This window comes from Eucyclogobius newberryi, unplaced genomic scaffold (assembly GCF_026437365.1).
Source record: "Eucyclogobius newberryi isolate DKJ021-1_F unplaced genomic scaffold, fEucNew1.0.hap1 SCAF_10, whole genome shotgun sequence".
NCBI classification, from domain to species: Eukaryota; Metazoa; Chordata; class Actinopteri; order Gobiiformes; family Gobiidae; genus Eucyclogobius; species Eucyclogobius newberryi.
The window spans coordinates 4,355,580-4,374,669 of NW_027315724.1; the positions used below are offsets into that span (position 1 = coordinate 4,355,580).

Here is a 19,090-nt window from a genome sequence, read left to right on the forward strand (position 1 = left end):
ACTCTCAGTATAAGACCTGTACAGGAACCCCCGGCACCACATGACTCTCAGTATAAGGCCTGTACAGGAACCCCCGGCACCACATTACTCTCAGTATAAGACCTGTACAGGAACCCCCGGCACCACATGACTCTCAGTATAAGACCTGTACAGGAACCCCCGGCACCACATTACTCTCAGTATAAGACCTGTGCAGGAACCTCAGGCACCACATTACTCTCAGTATGAGACCTGTGCAGGAACCCCCGGCACCACATGACTCTCAGTATAAGGCCTGTACAGGAACCCCCGGCACCACATTACTCTCAGTATAAGACCTGTACAGGAACCCCCGGCACCACATTACTCTCAGTATAAGACCTGTGCAGGAACCCCCGGCACCACATGACTCTCAGTATAAGACCTGTACAGGAACCTCAGGCACCACATGACTCTCAGTATGAGACCTGTGCAGGAACCCCCGGCACCACATGACTCTCAGTATGAGATCATTGAGCTTCATATTCTGGGTCACATCAGCAACGCTCTAATTTGAGCTGAAATAAAGTCATTTTTCGAACAAGGTAAACTCCATCCTCTTTTTTCTCTTGTCATATAAATATAGAAATGCCGGTTGGGAAAACCTTTTTTTGGGGGGGAATTTCTTAAACTTTTTTTTCAAATGTTATTGGAGCGTTTGTGAATATTACCAAGATGAACGCAATGATATGCAAATGTAGTGGCTAGCTATTAATATAGCTCTCTGGTGCCCTCTCCAAATTTCATATTTAACAATTCATAAAAGACAATCTATTTATCTGAAAACATGTATAACGGGTTATTAATTTGTGACCGGGCACAATGTCAAAAAATCACTTCACTCCATCTTGAGTTTTTATAGTGGAAAAAAATGGCAGAAAAAAGTTTCCGTTACTTTATTGTTTTTATTTTTCTCCTGAAACCAGCTACATTTTTTGGTGTCTAATTTTTTTTTAATTTCAAAACACATTAGACATGAAAATTGGCACAGACGTACCTCACATTACCTCAATTATGACCCACCCTAAAGCCCACATTGTGGGTGGAACCCAATTTAAAAAAAAAAATTCTTCACCTCAAACTTTATTTTTTTCCACCTTGGATTTTTACTCAAAAGGCTTGAAAATGTTACAATATGGCACCCATATGCAAGTAGAGGTAATTCTTTTGATTTTTGATATAATTCCAAATGTGGGTGTGGCAAGTTCATTAGCAAAAATTCCCATTTTTTAACTGTTAAAACTTGCATATCTCTGGCATGCGACGTCCTATTTTCCGGCCCGAATATACGTTTTACATTTACTGTATATATATCTATATTTACAAAGGTTCTACAGCGCCCCCTTGAACATTTGAATTAAGTCAAAACAGACATGCTTTTAGCCATTTTGAACAAAAAGGTAACGATGGCGTACCTCAATCTCTAAGCATGTTACCGTGGCAACCTAACACATATTGCCATAGACTTACATGCATTCTGGTTTACAAGCATTTTGAATGGGACAAAGATTTTTACTTTGACGCAGATGAATTCAATTTGGTACAGACTTCTTTGACTAGCCAGGACCACAACCCCAGCTACGATAAAGTGTTTATTGACACCAAAAACTTCACTTCTGGTCGGAGTTTTCCAAAAGCACTGGTTTAATAAATACAATCGTGCAGTTATGTGTGGAAGACTGGTCAAATCATAGAAGAATATATGCTTTTTATCAGATAGTTGTGTCGCTTTTAATGGCGGTTTGCAGCCAACTGAAAAGGTGCATTTACTGCCACCTACTGGAATTGTGCGTCTTCAAGTGTGTGTTTTATGCTGTACTGTAATAAAGGAGAAAGAGAAAAACAACAACCGAAATTCAAAGCAAAAACAGCTTTAATACGTACAGCTCGTCTCTGCGCGCGGCGCCTGTAGAAGCGAATTGAAAAAAATATAAATGATCTAAAAATGTTGGACCCGTTGGGACCATTTTGGACCCATTGGGACCCGTTGGGGCCTGTGTGGGTCTCTCAGGGGGGCAGGCTCTGCGCTGTGCACCCGGGACCAGGCGGGATGGGGAGAAGCTTTGGGATGGTGTGGATTATAAAGCCGGTCCAGTGCAGGTCAAGACGTTCCCCACAGGTTTGACCCTTTTATATCAAAATAAGTGTTTACACTGCTGTTTCTCCCAAAGTCAATTTTGGTACAGCCAGAAAACGACCTCGTGCACAAAAACAGATCAACAAATACTGTTTTTTCCCATTAGACATTTTTAACATTCAATTTGTGCAATTTGATTGAAACGTGGCTGTATTATTTGGTCAAACGGGTGAGACAGGTTTTGTGAATAAAAAATAAAAACAAACTCTGGACAACAATTAAATGTAATATTTATTTATTTCACACTTTAATGTCCGTGAAAACACGTTTCTATAATCGAATAAAGCAGTGTTATCTAGAGATATGACTCTTCCAAATCCAGCTCTATAAACCTCCAACGTCTTCCCATTTTTACATTTCAACAGTTTGGTACTGATAAAGAACTACATTTATAGCAAATTAGTAAAAAAATAGTATAAACATGTTCTAGCGATTACAACAGACGGCACTGGTCGTGGAAGTCACTGATAATCAAGAGCACAAAATGCACACAGCAGATCAGACGTGAACAGAACAGTCACTGCAGTTACCACTTGTTTACAGCACGTGTCCTATGCAAATGCAGACGATATGGGAGTGGCCCCGGGGCCCGTCCTTCTGCAGACAGGCCCCACACACAATACCTGAAAGTGCAATGCCCCTATGCAGTATTCTTTTACTAGTAAACTATACATTTAGTAAAAACCTAGAGTAGACTTGTTTCTTCCTTGTTGCACAAAAAAAAAAGGTCACATTTATATATCTCTTTTGTCCCGTCAAAGCGCTTCACATCAAGGAACGTCACACATCACACTCCAGATGTTTGCAGACACTAGGGGCAAGTCAGGTTAAGTGTCTTGCCCAAGGACACAACGGCAGTATTCCCCTAAGGCAGCAGTGATCGCACCACCAACCAAGTGGATCTGACCGCTCTGACCAGGAGAGAGCAGGATTCAAACCACTGACCACGGGATCAGAAGCACTCGAGCTCCGCCCACTAGAACACTGTGGACTAGGAGAAACTTAAATAGAGGAGGTCCAGCCATGTGCAACTAAACCAGTCCAAAGAAATGAACTAATAACTAATAAACCCCATAAAAGTCTGGAAACAGAACAGAGGCAAATGGAACATAAACCTCAGACAAACATATGACGCTGTTTTACTGCATTTGTTTAAGTCATAGTATTTAATATAATATGACAGACAAATAAGCAAAATGCTGATTTGTAGGTTTTTACCGGACAAATACCTGTTAATGTAATGTTATTATTTAACCAGGCGAGTCCATATGAGACTTGTTTACTCTAGTTTAGTTTAATTGGGCTTATTTTTCCCATTTTACCTGACACATTTACAGTGAGGAAAGTATTTGACCCCCTGCGATTTTGCGAGTTCTCTCACGGCTGTGTTCACGGTGCAGTTCCACTGTGAAAATACAGAAATCATATTGTATGATTTTTAAATCATTTATATGTGTTATTGCTGCAATTAAGTTTATGAATCAGCAAGAATTCTGTCCAACTAAGTCCAATTAAGTGTCCACCTCCACTTCCAATGGAAGCACCTGTAGCTGCATAAAGACCCCTGTCCACCCCACAATCAGTCACTCACACTACTATGGGCCAGGGGCAGGACCAAAGCTCTGAAAGGATCAGAGAGCGACAGCTTCACTTCTCTGTGAGGTCAAAGTGCAAATGTAGAAGGGAGTGATCCAAACATTGCCTTGTAAATACATGTGTCCTTGTCCTGCCTCCTAGTGGCCGGAAGAGGCCATCGCACTCACGAGAACGACCCACAGTGAGGTGTGGTGGCTCTGCAGAAGGTACAGCCCACAATAGTTTTTCATTTTATCTACAGATATATTACATACAAACTACTTTTTGTGAAGCTCAAATAAAATTTTGAGGCATAAAATGCAAGTGCACATTAGGATCTGTTAATGTGCAGTACAGTATTTCACTTTTGCCTCCATTTTGGAATTTTGATTGAGCATTTTTAAAGATTTATAAGTGCGTGCGCACTGCGTGTGTGCGTTTGTGCGCTCACGCACGCACAGTGTACATAATACCATCCTTCCACCACTGACGAGGCCTTTAGGGTGTATTTAACAGGATTGAACAGGATTGAACAGGATGTTTCAGAGAGAATCTGTCACTATTGGTTAGTTTAGTTGAATGTCGCTTTTAAAATAACATGAAAGTAAAAAAACCACACGCAAACATTCCACACTCATCCACACAGAGCTGTCAGGACCTGGGCTGGCTGTGGGGTTTGGGGTGCTTGTGTTTGGGGCCCTTGTGTTTGAGGCCCAGGCGTTTGGGGCCCGTCCTCGCTGTGCTGTGGTGCTGGGCCCGGCGCGGAGGTCTCTTACACAGGTCTTCCTCCTCCTCTGCTGATGATGAGTCTGCTTGAGCGGCCAGGCTGTGCCGGGGCCTCTGCTGGTGCCGGGGCCTCTGCTGGTTCCGTCTCCTCTTCTTTCGGTGCCTGGCCTGGGGTCGTTTCCGCCTGCCGTCCTCCTCCTCACCACAGTCCTCCTCTGAGTCCCTGGAGAGCGGAGAGACTGAAGTGGAGGAAGTAGTTTTACAGAAGGATTTATGACAATGTGAGAATTGTAATGTGGTCGATCTGACACTAGGGGGCAATATTTACAGAGCTTTACAGTGAAAGAGATGACTCTGGATGAAGTTTAGGTCTCTAGGACGCCAGGATGTGTCCAGGTCTTTGTCTGTTTGCTCATGTTATGTCTACAAATACCTTATGTACCTTAAATAACACAAACGAGTACTTCATCCAGTGCTGTTGACGTCATCAGGACGATTTTAGTGTCACAACTTCAGCCTTCAGGCTTTAGTTGTTTCTCCATTGGTCAATCCCCTTCAGTGCCACTCCAACCAATCAGAGAGCAGACTCTGCCACTCTCTCCTGCTCTCCACTAATGACTCATCACATTCACCTGTCCTGCCCCGCCCATGGACCTGCCCCGCCTTAGTATATGGACCAGTCCATTTCCCTCTGTTCCCTGCCAGATTGTCCTGTGTGTTACCGTAGCTCCAGCACCTGTCATCCTGCTCCTGCTCCTGCTCCTCTGGATTTGTCTGCCACGTGTTACAACCTTGTTTTCATCTCTGCTGGTGATAAAGACCCTAAACCTGAACTGTTTCCTGTGTCGTGCCTTTGGGTTCTTGCCGGCCATTTTGTGCTGCTGTTCTATTATATCATCAGATTTTGACTTTGTGCGTGTGTGAGCGCTGCTGACCGTTGCTGTAGTCACTGGACACTGGCTCCGCTCGCCTCCTCACACTCTGCACAGCAGGGGGCGCTCCGCTGTCTGAGCCGGAGCTTTCGCAGTAGTTGACCTGCTGCTGTTGACCTCTGCGCAGAGCTCTCCTGGAGCTGTCCTCACCGCTGTCGCTCACACTGGAGCCGGCTGAAACACACCAGAGAACAGAGCGTTACCACGGCGATGCCACCATACATGAGGCCCCAACAGGGGCGGGGCCATATTAACCATCTGTTTCTACCATAAAACATGAGCCTCCAACTAAATCTGAAGAAGGTCAGTGGCAATCAAGCTCTAACTGAGCATGTGCAGAGGAGAGAAGCTCTAACTGAGCATGTGCAGAGGAGAGAAGCTCTAACTGAGCATGTGCAGAGGAGAAGAGAAGCTCTAACTGAGCATGTGCAGAGGAGAGAAGCTCTAACTGAGCATGTGCAGAGGAGAGAAGCTCTAACTGAGCATGTGCAGAGGAGAAGAGAAGCTCTAACTGAGCATGTGCAGAGGAGAAGCTCTAACTGAGCATGTGCAGAGGAGAAGAGAAGCTCTAACTGAGCATGTGCAGAGGAGAAGAGAAGCTCTAACTGAGCATGTGCAGAGGAGAAGCTCTAACTGAGCATGTGCAGAGAAGAGAAGCTCTAACTGAGCATGTGCAGAGAAGAGAAGCTCTAACTGAGCATGTGCAGAGGAGAAGAGCATGTGCAGAGGAGAAGAGAAGCTCTAACTGAGCATGTGCAGAGGAGAAGAGAAGCTCTAACTGAGCATGTGCAGAGGACAGATTTCACCTTCAGAAGGAGAAGCAGGTTTGAGTCGGACTTTTGCTTTTTTTTTCACTTTTGTGCAAATATTCATGTGTTTTTCATCCATAAAAGTCAAAGCTGCTGCTTCTGTCCCGACACTTCATCTGCTCAGAACTGAGACATTTATAGTGATTTTGATTTATTTTTTTGCTTTTAATGCAGCAAAATACATCCTGTCTGCTCCTCAGAGCTCCTCCTGTCTGCTCCTCAGAGCTCCTCCTGTCTGCTCCTCAGAGCTCCTCCTGTCTGCTCCTCAGAGCTCCTCAGAGCTCCTCCTGTCTGCTCCTCAGAGCTCCTTGTAGGTGCTGAAGATCGGAGCTGTCGTGCTTGTGGAGTCCAGAGGAACATTACCCATGTGTTGTGGACTGTCCAGCAGACGTCTCTTCTTCCTGGCTGGGCGTCCTCGAGGTCTGGACTGTTTGTGGACGGCCTTGTACTCGCTCAGACTGTCTCCACTGCACACCTCACTGTCAGCTGGCTCCTCCTCCTCCACGCCCCAGGCAGCCAGCTCCTCCTCCTCCTCTGAGCTGAGGCACAACACACGTTTGATCAAGTTTAATAATATTGCACATTTTTGCAAAAGGGAAATGATTTACAACTAAAGAAACTTAGAATCCAGTAGAATCTAAACTAGCATCAAGTATAATATGATTTACAGAAAACCTCCAATTTGTATTTTATGGGCCTCTTTGTCCTTGTTTTGTGTTTCATGAGTTTAAAGGTGACATCATGACATTTCATATTTTAGCAGTGACACTTCAGAACCATGTGACTCAGATGTGCAGGTGCAAAGGCTGCACTGGCTCTGACGCTGTGAAAGACGAGGAAACAGAGGAAAAACAAGGTGATGCTTTGGGAGTTTAACAATGGAAGATAATGGACTGTAACCTCGGCGGAAAACTTTCTCACAAGCTACTAATGCTAGCTAACTAAGGAGGGGTGCCCAAACTATTGCACAGGGGCCGAATGCGGCCCTCAGACCAATTTTTGTTGGCCCTCAGGCTTGACCCATACAACAATGTTTATGTTATACCAACCTAATATTAATGTCTTATTAAAAGTGTGGAGGCATCGAAACAATATCAAATGAAAAAGGTTGAATTAGTCACTTCATTGTCGTGTTGTCCTCTGTGATGCAGACTCTCCGGGCCCCTGCGGAGTGGACAGAGGAGAGGACAAAAGCTGTCCCTCGTGTTAAGTCACATGGTAACGTACGTTCAACCATTGGCCAAGATATTAGATGTGACACAGACGATATCCTGTTATATTTGACCAAACCAGAAGGATCTGTTCCTAGTGTGATACATTTCGCTCATGATAATCATCCAATGTCTGATACAAACGGAACAAAAAAACTGAAATTCAATTGTGAAGAGACAGGTTATTGTCCGATAGTTGGACGGGACTGTGCCCTTTGAGGATCCTTCTGGATCAGGATCGTACGCCCTTCGGTTAGCCATTCCGGGTGCGTCCCGTCTCTTAGCAGTGTGTTCATTTGGGCTGTTAGGCGCTCGTGGAGTGAGGTGAGTTTCTTGAGTCAGTATCCATGTATCATGTCAGGGCCCGATGCTGTCCAGTTTTTCATGCCTGAGACTCTTTCCTGTACGTCTGCCACAGTGAAGGTGACTGGGTTCTGTTCAGGGATGTTGCTGTGGTCTTCTCTCAGAGCCATCAGCCACTGTGCATCTCGGTTGTGGGATGCTTCTCTTTTCCATATGCCTTTTCAGTACTGTTCAGTTTCCAGCCTTGGTGGGTCTGCTCTGCCATTGAGCGTACACTTTTGCCGGTTGAAAAAACCTGTTTATTCACCTGTCTTCATTCTCTCTCGTACCTCTTTAGGCAGGCCTCAGACAGTTGGCTCAACTCTCTCCGAGCTGTCTTGATCATAGCCTCAAACCTTTTCCATGGTGGATATTTCATCTCATGGTTGCTCTTACAATAGCCGATACATGCATGTGTGCGCATGTGTGCCATTCGTGTGTTGTAATGTGTATGTAGCAAACAGCACGCGCATGCAGCCAGTCGCACACAAATGACAAACGCACAAAGCAAACTGCACACGAATGGCACACATGCGCACACATGTGTGCAGCCAACTACCCACTGATGGCACATGCATGCACAGCTCATTTGCCTTTAGTCAAAAATGACAGACTCGAGCCCGAGCCCGGCCCGAGCCCGGTCTGAGCCCGGCCCGAGCCCGTGTAGAATGATACCAATTAGCCCCAGCCTAGGGTCCCAAATAAACACAGCGTTAACAGGTAGGATTACGCTTATGGCACTTTCTGCCTCCTCCTTTTTTTCTTCTCTTCAAGTGCGTTTCGTTGTTCTACTTTGGGCTTGTGCTGAATGGCTGCTTTGCACCTCAATAAACTGTCAGCGGTGCAGCCCCTCGCTCTGCCCCATGTAAACTCCATGAAGCAGCGGCCATAAAACAACTGTAGTTAAACTTGCTCTAGTGTCATCCTCCATGTGTAACGACACACACACACACACACACGCACACACACAGTAACCAGTACCTGTGCTGGTGTGAAGTGACCAGTACCTGTGGCTGAGCAGGTACTCGTCCTCCTCGCTGTCCGCTGCAGTGCTGTCGCTCTCCAGGTCGTTCAGCCTGCGCCGCCTCCTCTTCCTCACACGACCAGCAGCAGCAGGCCAGCAGAATAGCTTCTGAACCGGCCTCTGGACCTCAGGCCTGTCAACTAACCTTGTGACCTCTATGCCCTCTTCTGATACTGGGCCTATGGCTCGGCTGCATCTTCCTGCAGAAGAAGGTTGAAATGGCAGTTTTCATTATTGTTATTATTACAGTGTATTTATATAATGTTTTTCCACCTTCAAGGCACTCAAAGCACTTTACTAGGCAATGTGGTTGAAGTGTCTTGCCATAGGACACAACAACATTTCCTCTAGGCGCATAAAAACTTATGCGTCTCTGCCACACACTCTCAAACAACATTGTCCATCATTCTCTCTTTCCACAGGTCCATATGCACTTTGGTTAACAGTTCCGTTAATGGCAGAGTGTGTCATCAGGGCCGGCCCTTCCACCAGGCCGGACGCCCCAGGCACCCGCCTTATTTTATATATATATATTTTTTTATTTGTTTTTTTGCGCCCCCTTCTATGTATCCAAACACTATTTTGGAATTGACAAATAAATCTAACGAAAGAAGAAAATCGAAAAATCGAAAGCAGTGTGTTACGTATTCTAGCAAGTCAGGGGCATCACCTCTGGATAGACAGAACAGAACGCCAGGGGAGAAGCTCGCCTAGGGCACCTACTCTGGGATTTACCTCGCGCCTCGCCGACACTCCCGCGGCGTGTGTGGATTCTAGCGGTGGTGAAAGGCGACAGCGCCGGTCTCGATGCGCATTGTGGATCCAACCCGAGATGGAAACGCTGATTCCGGTGTTCCTGCCGTGGTGTGGCACCGCAATATCCACAGCACGGCGCGGACTCTATCATCCACATCGGACTTGTGAACCTTAGGACTAGTGAACCTTGGGACTAGTGAACCTTGGGACTTGTGAACCTTGGGACTAGTGAACCTTGGGACTAGTGAACCTTGGGACTTGTGAACCTTGGGACTTGTGAACCTTGGGACTAGTGAACCTTGGGACTAGTGAACCTTGGGACTTGTGAACCTTGGGACTAGTGAACCTTGGGACTAGTGAACCTTGGGACTTGTGAACCTTGGGACTTGTGAACCTTGGGACTTGTGAACCTTGGGACTAGTGAACCTTGGGACTAGTGAACCTTGGGACTAGTGAACCTTGGGACTAGTGAACCTTGGGACTTGTGAACCTTGGGACTAGTGGACCTTGGGACTAGTGGACCTTGGGACTAGTGAACCTTGGGACTTGTGAACCTTGGGACTTGTGAACCTTGGGACTAGTGAACCTTGGGACTAGTGAACCTTGGGACTAGTGAACCTTGGGACTTGTGAACCTTGGGACTAGTGGACCTTGGGACTAGTGGACCTTGGGACTTGTGAACCTTGGGACTAGTGAACCTTTGGACTTGTGAACCTTGGGACTTGTGAACCTTGGGACTAGTGAACCTTGGGACTAGTGAACCTTGGGACTAGTGAACCTTGGGACTAGTGAACCTTGGGACTTGTGAACCTTGGGACTTGTGAACCTTGGGACTAGTGAACCTTGGGACAAGTGAACCTTGGGACAAGTGAACCTTGGGACTAGTGAACCTTGGGACTAGTGAACCTTGGGACTTGTGAACCTTGGGACTAGTGAACCTTGGGACTAGTGAACCTTGGGACTTGTGAACCTTGGGACTAGTGAACCTTGGGACTAGTGAACCTTGGGACTAGTGAACCTTGGGACTAGTGAACCTTGGGACTTGTGAACCTTGGGACTAGTGAACCTTGGGACTAGTGAACCTTGGGACTAGTGAACCTTGGGACTTGTGAACCTTGGGACTAGTGAACCTTGGGACTAGTGAACCTTGGGACTAGTGAACCTTGGGACTAGTGAACCTTGGGACTTGTGAACCTTGGGACTTGTGAACCTTGGGACTAGTGAACCTTGGGACTAGTGAACCTTGGGACTTGTGAACCTTGGGACTAGTGGACCTTGGGACTAGTGAACCTTGGGACTAGTGAACCTTGGGACTTGTGAACCTTGGGACTAGTGAACCTTGGGACTAGTGAACCTTGGGACTAGTGAACCTTGGGACTAGTGAACCTTGGGACAAGTGAACCTTGGGACTAGTGAACCTTGGGACTAGTGAACCTTGGGACTAGTGAACCTTGGGACTTGTGAACCTTCGGACTAGTGAGCCTTGGGACTAGTCCGAAGGTTCGCTAGTCCGAAGGTTCACTAAACGTTGTGACGAGCCCCAGTGCGTGTCTTCGTGCTTCATGCATTTTACAGACTGACTACATCCCGATGCCGTCTGCTCCTTCACTTTAGCCTATGAGGAACTTTCGGACTAGTGAACCTTTGGACCAGTGAACCTTCGGACTCATGAACCTTCGGAATCGTGGGGGGTAACCGTCTTTAGAGCTTTATACCACTCTGAGGTGAACCCGTCACTCGCCGGAGATTTATTGTTCATTAACCTTTTGCTTGCACTTTGAATTTCAGTAGCACCTATTTTTGTGTTTTGCTCTTCAGTCATTGCAGGTAGATGAGAGTGTCCAAAAAAGATTTTATTTGTTCTTTGTTTCATGATTATTTCGTCTATAAGTTTTTTGAAGAAGGATTCAAACGATTGTATTTGGTCACGTTTGGTCTGTGAACTCTTATTTTAAAAATTGTTCCAAGTTAATCATTTTAAGAATTTTGAACCACTTTAAATAACAGAGCTTTGTTTGGGCTCTTAACAAAGTGAAGAACACCAAAAAGCAGGACAAAAGAGATTAGAACCCTTATGTCTCGGGACTGTGGGAAAAACTGCAAAGAATCTTTAGACAACACAAAATTCCTATTTATTTTAAACCAGGCAACACTTTAAGACAAAAACAGTTCAAGGACAAGATGCAGATGCATGTAGTTTATTCTATTCAATGCAGTGAAGAAAGTTGTAAAGAGCGGTACATAGTGAGACTAAACAGCCACTGCACAAGAGGCTTTATCAGCACAGAAGACACTGGAGTTCAGGACCACAGAGCGCCGTGCACCTGCATCTTAAAGACACAAACCACTCGATCAAAGACAGTGAGGAGAAGATTCTGAGCAGGACAAAAGATGCTTTGAAAGAGTTAAAGAGGCAATCTTTGTTCAAAAAGAAAATCCGTCCTTAAACAGAAACGGTGGTTTAACCTTCAGGTCGTTTATAATAGTGTCTTGAAGTCGTGGAGCGGGAGACGCCCACAGCATTCGAATGCTAATCAGGTCCTCAGTGAGGAGGGAGCCAAAGTCAGTTTACATTAGGATATAGATAGCCCATTAAAGAGCTGTTAGAAAACAAAGAAGAGTAGTCTCAAGTGAAACCAAAAACTCCCTTAAGAATTACTCTTGGCTGAGAGTCCAGAGTTGTGTCTACATGGCACTGGACCAATGAGGGATTACACCAAAGTATGCGCAAAAAATTTGACTCCGTAGGCTGTTAACTTTCACTTTATGCTGCTGAAACACAGACATGAGAAAACTTTTATTGGACTGGTTCACGTAACAGTTTAATGCCTAACTACCCTCATGATGACGATAACACATATGTAAACTGACGTGAGCAAAGAGTGATCCCAGAAAACACCAGTGTTATCTGCACTCCTGCTTTTGAATAAATGGCTATTTTGCCAAATAAACTCAGTTCTCCATGCATGCTCTTCTTGAGATCCTGGGGCTCGTACATGGCTGGAGAGCCCTGAGGAGACACAATTGGAGGGTCTGTGTCCTCTGTGTTCTGTTCAATCATCTGGCTGAGGTGTAGCTCCTTGTCAGCTTAAGTGGAAACGCTATGAAGCCACTGCAGAATTGTTTTCATCTCACAAGATTTATGGATGTCACGCTACAAGGAGACTTTAAGTACGACAGAACAGTCACACATGTCACATGATCAATCGTGGCTACGATCAAAGCTTGTCTGAGTGAATCTCAGGCTTTAGGCTCCGTTTGAGTCAGAAAAGTTTGCTGAAGCTAGTGCGACATGTTAGCTGTGTTTTTGTGCTTGTAAAAGTTTAAAGGAAGAAAAAAATATGGTCCATTTACAGCGGGACCATAACATTTTAAACAGAGATTGATCATAGATGCAGTGACAGGACGGCTTACTTTGCAACCAAGATTCTAAAATATCAAAAAGGTTCGTTCCATCGCAGCTCATCGTTGGTTCACTGTTTGGCTCCCTCTCATTTTGAGCCACGATTCACCATTTTCCCCACAATCATAAATCTTTGGTCACACACAACCAAAATCGTGCAGTGGACACCAGGCTTACGTCTGTGTTGTTTAGAGAGGACTCACCGCTCAGGTCTCTGTTGTCCTCGATGGCCTCGTTGATGGCATCATCAAAGTCATCGAACCTACGAGATAACAACACAAGTGGTCGGTATTACGCATGTCCCACTTACACACAATAGCATGATGTCTACACACCACTTCTGGTCGGTGTATTAGACAGCATGTTCCATTTCCTGTCAATATCCAGAAATTTCGCAACAGCCATTGAAGGAGCAGAGCAACATTCCAAAATCAACAACCTCATCAAGTCAAGAAGGAGGCAAATGGAGGACGCAGATACTGACTGGTTTCCTGACCCCCGCCTGGCCAGCCTGAGGCACACCTGTGCAATATTCACGCTTTCTGATCAGTATCTTGAAGTGTAAAACATGTATGTACCAAAAGATCTTTTTTTTTTTTTTTTTTAAAGACGGTGGCCTGCAGCTCCATCCTCCTGAGACAAAGTACCTCGGGCTCAATATCTCCTCCTGAAAACACCATCTCAGCACCGGCTGCTTCGTTGGACTATTCAACATCTTCAAACGCTAAACCCTGCACAAAGAGAAGTGACCCAAAGAGCCTTGATCCACATCTGAGTGAGCTGTATCTCCAGGACTTTGTCAGAGCTGGACCTTTCATCGAAAACGTAAGACTGATCCAAAAGTGGCTGCAGAATCTGGCATTAAAAGTAGTTCAGGTTTTCCCTTAGATTTATTTGAGAATTAATCAAAACTTATTTTTCAACACCAGCGTTTCCTTTAACCAAGTTGATCCCAGACATAGCTATAATTAATTGATTAATGGATTGATATATATATAAAAACTCTCACCTCACCCTTCGCGGGTGGTCCCTTTTTTCAAGCTCGGGTCCTCCTCCAGAGGCCCCTGGGAGCTTGAGGGTTCTTCAGGATCTTTGCTGTTCCTGCACTTTTCTGGACTGAGATGTCTGATGTTTTTCCTGGATCTGCTCAAGTCATTCCTCCAGTTTGGGGGTCACTGCCCCAAGTGCTCCGGTCACTACGGGCACCACTGACACCTTCACGCTCCAGGCCTTCTCCAGCTCCTCTCTGAGGACTTGGTATTTCTCTAGTTTCTCATGTTCCTTTTTCCGGATGTTTCCATCCCATGATGCACTGCAATGCCCACCACCACGGCTTTCCTCTGACCCTTGAGACCAGCACTATGTCCGGTTGGTTCTCCATTACCATTCGGTCTGTCTGTATATATATATATATATATATATATATATATATATATATATGATACTTTGTCTACTGCGTGGCGCAGCCTGTGTCTTTTTTCTACGTACGTCGTGGGGCTGTTTGAAAAGCGCCCTGAGCCTCATAGAAAAACCTTCTGAAATGGGCGATTTCTTCATCCAAATCTTGTTTTCCGTGTTTACTTTTTCAAACTGCATCTACAGCGTCTGTGACAAAAGGTACGTCCAAAACGGCTCAGAATGAGCTGCTCCACTGTGGCCGCTGTGAATAAAAACTATATTCATGATGAAGTGAAAGCAGCTGATTTCATATCAATCCGAGCCGATGAGACTTGAATCTGATGTGGCATTTTTAAAAGGGGAGGACGTTATAAAAATACAATTACAATTTTATTTTCCCATTTATTTCCATCCATCCATCTTCTTCCGCTTTATCCGGGGCCGGGTCGCGGGGGCAGCAGTCTAACCAGGGACTCCCAGACTTCCTTCTCCCCAGACACTTCCTCTAACTCCTCCGGGGGGATCCCGAGGCGTTCCCAGGCCAGCCGAGAGACATAGTCCCTCCAGCGTGTCCTGGGTCTTCCCCGGGGCCTCTTCCCGGTGGGAAATGCCTGAAACACCTCCCCAGGGAGGCGCCCAGGAGGAGCAGCGGCTCTACTCCGAGCTCCCGCCGTGTGGCCGAGCTCCTCACCCTGTCTCTAAGGGAGCGCCCAGCCACACGGCGGAGGAAACTCATTTCGACCGCTTGTATCCGCGATCTTGTCCTTTCGGTCATTAAAATCAAATCACATTTCTACCATCCCCACACCATCTTTTCTCGTTCGAACACGAGTTCAATGAATGGCGCGAGCCAAAGCCACGCCCACCCCGCATCCTTCATGTTGATCTCATGGATCTATGGTCAAGCCGTGAGTTGCGAGAGTTTTAAAGCTCTGACGTTCTGACGAACTCGGGTTTGTGCAGAAATGGTTGGAGGTCGGAGATGCTGGTGCAGAATACATTTGTATTTTTATCGAGGTTTTGGCCAAAAAAACTTCGGGAAATCCGCGAAAACAGGAAAAATATATATTTTTTATACCGTTTTTGACGTTGACAGGCTCGCGAAACAACTGATTAAAAAACTCTCGCCTAAAGAGGAGTGTTTTTTTTTAGTTTATTACTTTTCATAAGACTAAAACTAAGCATTAACTTAACTTCTATTCATAAAAATATGCTTTAGAAAACCCATGAAAGAGAACCCCATAGAGCAATAATGTCTGTGATGATGAAATATAAAAATGTAAATGTTACATATGTCGTTCAGGAAAACTAATGCCACTTAGACACCAACAATTGTGTTTTTATTTCCTCTTCATGTTGTAATGTTACTCTGCAATAAAAGTGACAGTATCACTGACATGTTTGTTTTGTTCTTTACAATCTGATATTTTATAAAGTGTAAAATGTCATTTTATGTCAAATGTATTTTCTCACAAATGGAATCTGCCTCTAACTCATTGTATTATCATGACCAAAAGTGGAAATAAAGTGTGTTTACTTCATTACTTCAGTTGTAAATGTGTATTTAAAATATGTATTCAAACTGTCAATGTTAAATATTCAATTTTGGACATTTAAAACAAACAAAAAAAGTCATGTCAAATAGCGCCCCCTATATTTTGCATCACCAGCCGCCACAGACTTTGAGTTCAGCAAGTTCAGTTGAGTTGGTTAATTTTTTGTTCAGTTTAGATATTGTGAGATCCCAAATGGCAAGAGTGAGACGGAAACGAGACTAATGCATTATTATGAAGCACATTCAGCATTATCTGTACTATTGTTCTTTAAACATGCTGCTCTCACTGCGTTGGCATCTTACGTTTTAGGGACATACAATATATTTATGCCAGAATTAGCCCATTGGCTATTTTCCATCTGTATTACATGACTTTATATCAGTCAGGCATTCCCATGTCAGGGATTGAGTTAGAGCTACATCCACTGGCAGCAGAGGGAATTACATAAACAAACCTAATCTGCCATTGACATGTAGGCGTACAGTTGTGAACATGATTTCAGAATGAGTCTGGTGAGGATTTATGGACTTAAAAAACGCATTGCGTTTTTCTAAAGCACAGATAAGAGGGAGAGGATTCATCAAAGTGTGACTGAAGCTAAAACGTCTCCAGTTATTGGTGAGGGAACAATGTTTAAGCCAGAGTGTGTTGCTGTGTGGTTGAGCACACTGTGGAGGCCGTGGTTGCTGAGCACACTGTGGAGGCCGTGGTTGCTGAGCACACTGTGGAGGCCGTGGTTGCTGAGCACACTGTGGAGGCCGTGGTTGCTGAGCACACTGTGGAGGCCGTGGTTGCTGAGCACACTGTGGAGGCCGTGGTTGCTGAGCACACTGTGGAGGCCGTGGTTGCTGAGCACACTGTGGAGGCCGTGGTTGCTGAGCACACTGTGGAGGCCGTGGTTGCTGAGCACACTGTGGAGGCCGTGGTTGCTGAGCACACTGTGGAGGCCGTGGTTGCTGAGCACACTGTGGAGGCCGTGGTTGCTGAGCACACTGTGGAGGCCGTGGTTGCTGAGCACACTGTGGAGGCCGTGGTTGCTGAGCACACGGTGGAGGCCGCGGTTGCTGAGCACACTGTGGAGGCCGTGGTTGCTGAGCACACGGTGGAGGCCGCGGTTGCTGAGCACACTGTGGAGGCCGTGGTTGCTGAGCACACTGTGGAGGCCGTGGTTGCTGAGCACACTGTGGAGGCCGTGGTTGCTGAGCACACTGTGGAGCTCACCTGTAGCTGATGCTCTTCCTGGTTCTGGTGGAGCGTCTCCCCAGGCGACTCTTGCGGGCGTCCTTCTTCTTTACGCTCTTCTCTTCCTCCTACAACCCCAGAACATTTCACTCAACAGAACCCGGCGTATTGAAGGTCACAAGACTTTGTTCTTGTTACACGCCAAATTTTGACTAGAGGGAAATTACTACTACTTCTATACATTTTGAAGAAGCTTTACATTTTCAAACTTACATCTTAATAGTAGTTGAACCCTATAGATACATACACATCTAAGGGCACCGTATGTGTCTCACCGGGATAATGTTCTCCAGGCTGATGCCCACATACACCAGGCGCTCCCTCCTGCACAGAGCGCACACAGATCAGGTCAGACATTACACTACGTTAGTGTGGGAATAGCAAATAGGGCACGCCAGAAATTCATTTGAATTCTAACCATAACCCATAATTCAAGTGTGCATCATTTACATGCACAGAGAACTCAGACTGAGCTAAATAAGTGAAGTCTAAGATCATGTCCCTGTGTACAGCAGGTCAAAGGGCGTGTCAGGTGTGAGCAGGGGCTGAAAGACATTCAGGAGCGTCTAATAATTAGCATTAGCACTAAAACTTTGAAGCGATAATTGCTAATAAAACGGGCGATGGATCATACATAGAACCAGACCTATTTCTTTGGGATTCTAAACTAGACACTTCAATCATCTGGGTTTGTTTCAAATCGGTTTACGTTGGGCTGTTATCAGTTTTTCCTTGCGTGAACGTGAACGTGGTAAACAAGCTGCTGGAGCTTCATGGGTGCTGGAGCTTCATGGGTGCTGGAGCTTCATGAATGCTGGAGCTTCATGGGTGCTGGAGCTTCATGGGTGCTGGAGCTTCATGGGTGCTGGAGCTTCATGAGTGCTGGAGCTTCATGGGTGCTGGAGCTTCATGGGTGCTGGAGCTTCATGGGTGCAGGAGCTTCATGAGTGCTGGAGCTTCATGAGTGCTGGAGCTTCATGGGTGCTGGAGCTTCATGAGTGCTGGAACTTCATGGGTGCTGGAGCTTCATGGGTGCAGGAGCTTCATGAGTGCTGGAGCTTCATGGGTGCTGGAGCTTCATGGGTGCTGGAGCTTCATGGGTGCTGGAGCTTCATGAGTGCTGGAGCTTCATGGGTGCTGGAGCTTCATGGGTGCTGGAGCTTCATGGGTGCAGGAGCTTCATGAGTGCTGGAGCTTCATGGGTGCTGGAGCTTCATGGGTGCTGGAGCTTCATGGGTGCTGGAGCTTCATGGGTGCTGGAGCTTCATGAGTGCTGGAGCTTCATGGGTGCTGGAGCTTCATGGGTGCAGGAGCTTCATGAGTGCTGGAGCTTCATGGGTGCTGGAGCTTCATGAGTGCTGGAGCTTCATGGGTGCTGGAGCTTCATGGGTGCTGGAGCTTCATGGGTGCTGGAGCTTCATGGGTGCTGGAGCTTCATGGGTGCTGGAGCTTCATGAGTGCTGGAGCTTCATGGGTGCTGGAGCTTCATGGGTGCTGGAGCTTCATGAGTGCTGGAGCTTCATGTGTGCTGGAGCTTCATGGGTGCTGGAGCTTCATGGGTGCTGGAGCTTCATGAGTGCTGGAGCTTCATGGGCGCTGGAGCTTCATGGGTGCTGGAGCTTCATGGGTGCTGGAGCTTCATGAGTGCTGGAGCTTCATGGGTGCAGGAGCTTCATGGGTGCTGGAGCTTCATGGGTGCTGGAGCTTCATGGGTGCTGGAGCTTCATGGGTGCTGGAGCTTCATGAGTGCTGGAGCTTCATGGGTGCTGGAGCTTCATGGGTGCAGGAGCTTCATGGGTGCTGGAGCTTCATGGGTGCTGGAGCTTCATGAGTGCTGGAGCTTCATGGGTGCTGGAGCTTCATGGGTGCTGGAGCTTCATGGGTGCTGGAGCTTCATGAGTGCTGGAGCTTCATGTGTGCTGGAGCTTCATGGGTGCTGGAGCTTCATGGGTGCTGGAGCT

General features: G+C 46.2%; 1 protein-coding gene across 1 annotated transcript in view; it reads right to left on the minus strand.

Annotated features, from left to right (window-relative positions):
• Positions 1–4,273: 4,273 nt before the first annotated feature.
• The window catches only part of rsf1a (remodeling and spacing factor 1a), a 44,733-nt gene continuing 29,916 nt past the window's right edge, over positions 4,274–19,090 (minus strand). The window contains exons 13-19 of the mRNA XM_072459469.1: positions 17,405–17,453; positions 17,109–17,197; positions 13,137–13,195; positions 8,758–8,974; positions 6,561–6,736; positions 5,392–5,562; positions 4,274–4,695 (exon numbers count right to left, since the gene is read on the minus strand). Coding sequence (XP_072315570.1) covers positions 4,382–4,695; positions 5,392–5,562; positions 6,561–6,736; positions 8,758–8,974; positions 13,137–13,195; positions 17,109–17,197; positions 17,405–17,453 — 1,075 coding nt within the window. The 3' untranslated portion in view covers positions 4,274–4,381. The remainder of the gene's footprint in view (positions 4,696–5,391; positions 5,563–6,560; positions 6,737–8,757; positions 8,975–13,136; positions 13,196–17,108; positions 17,198–17,404; positions 17,454–19,090) is intronic.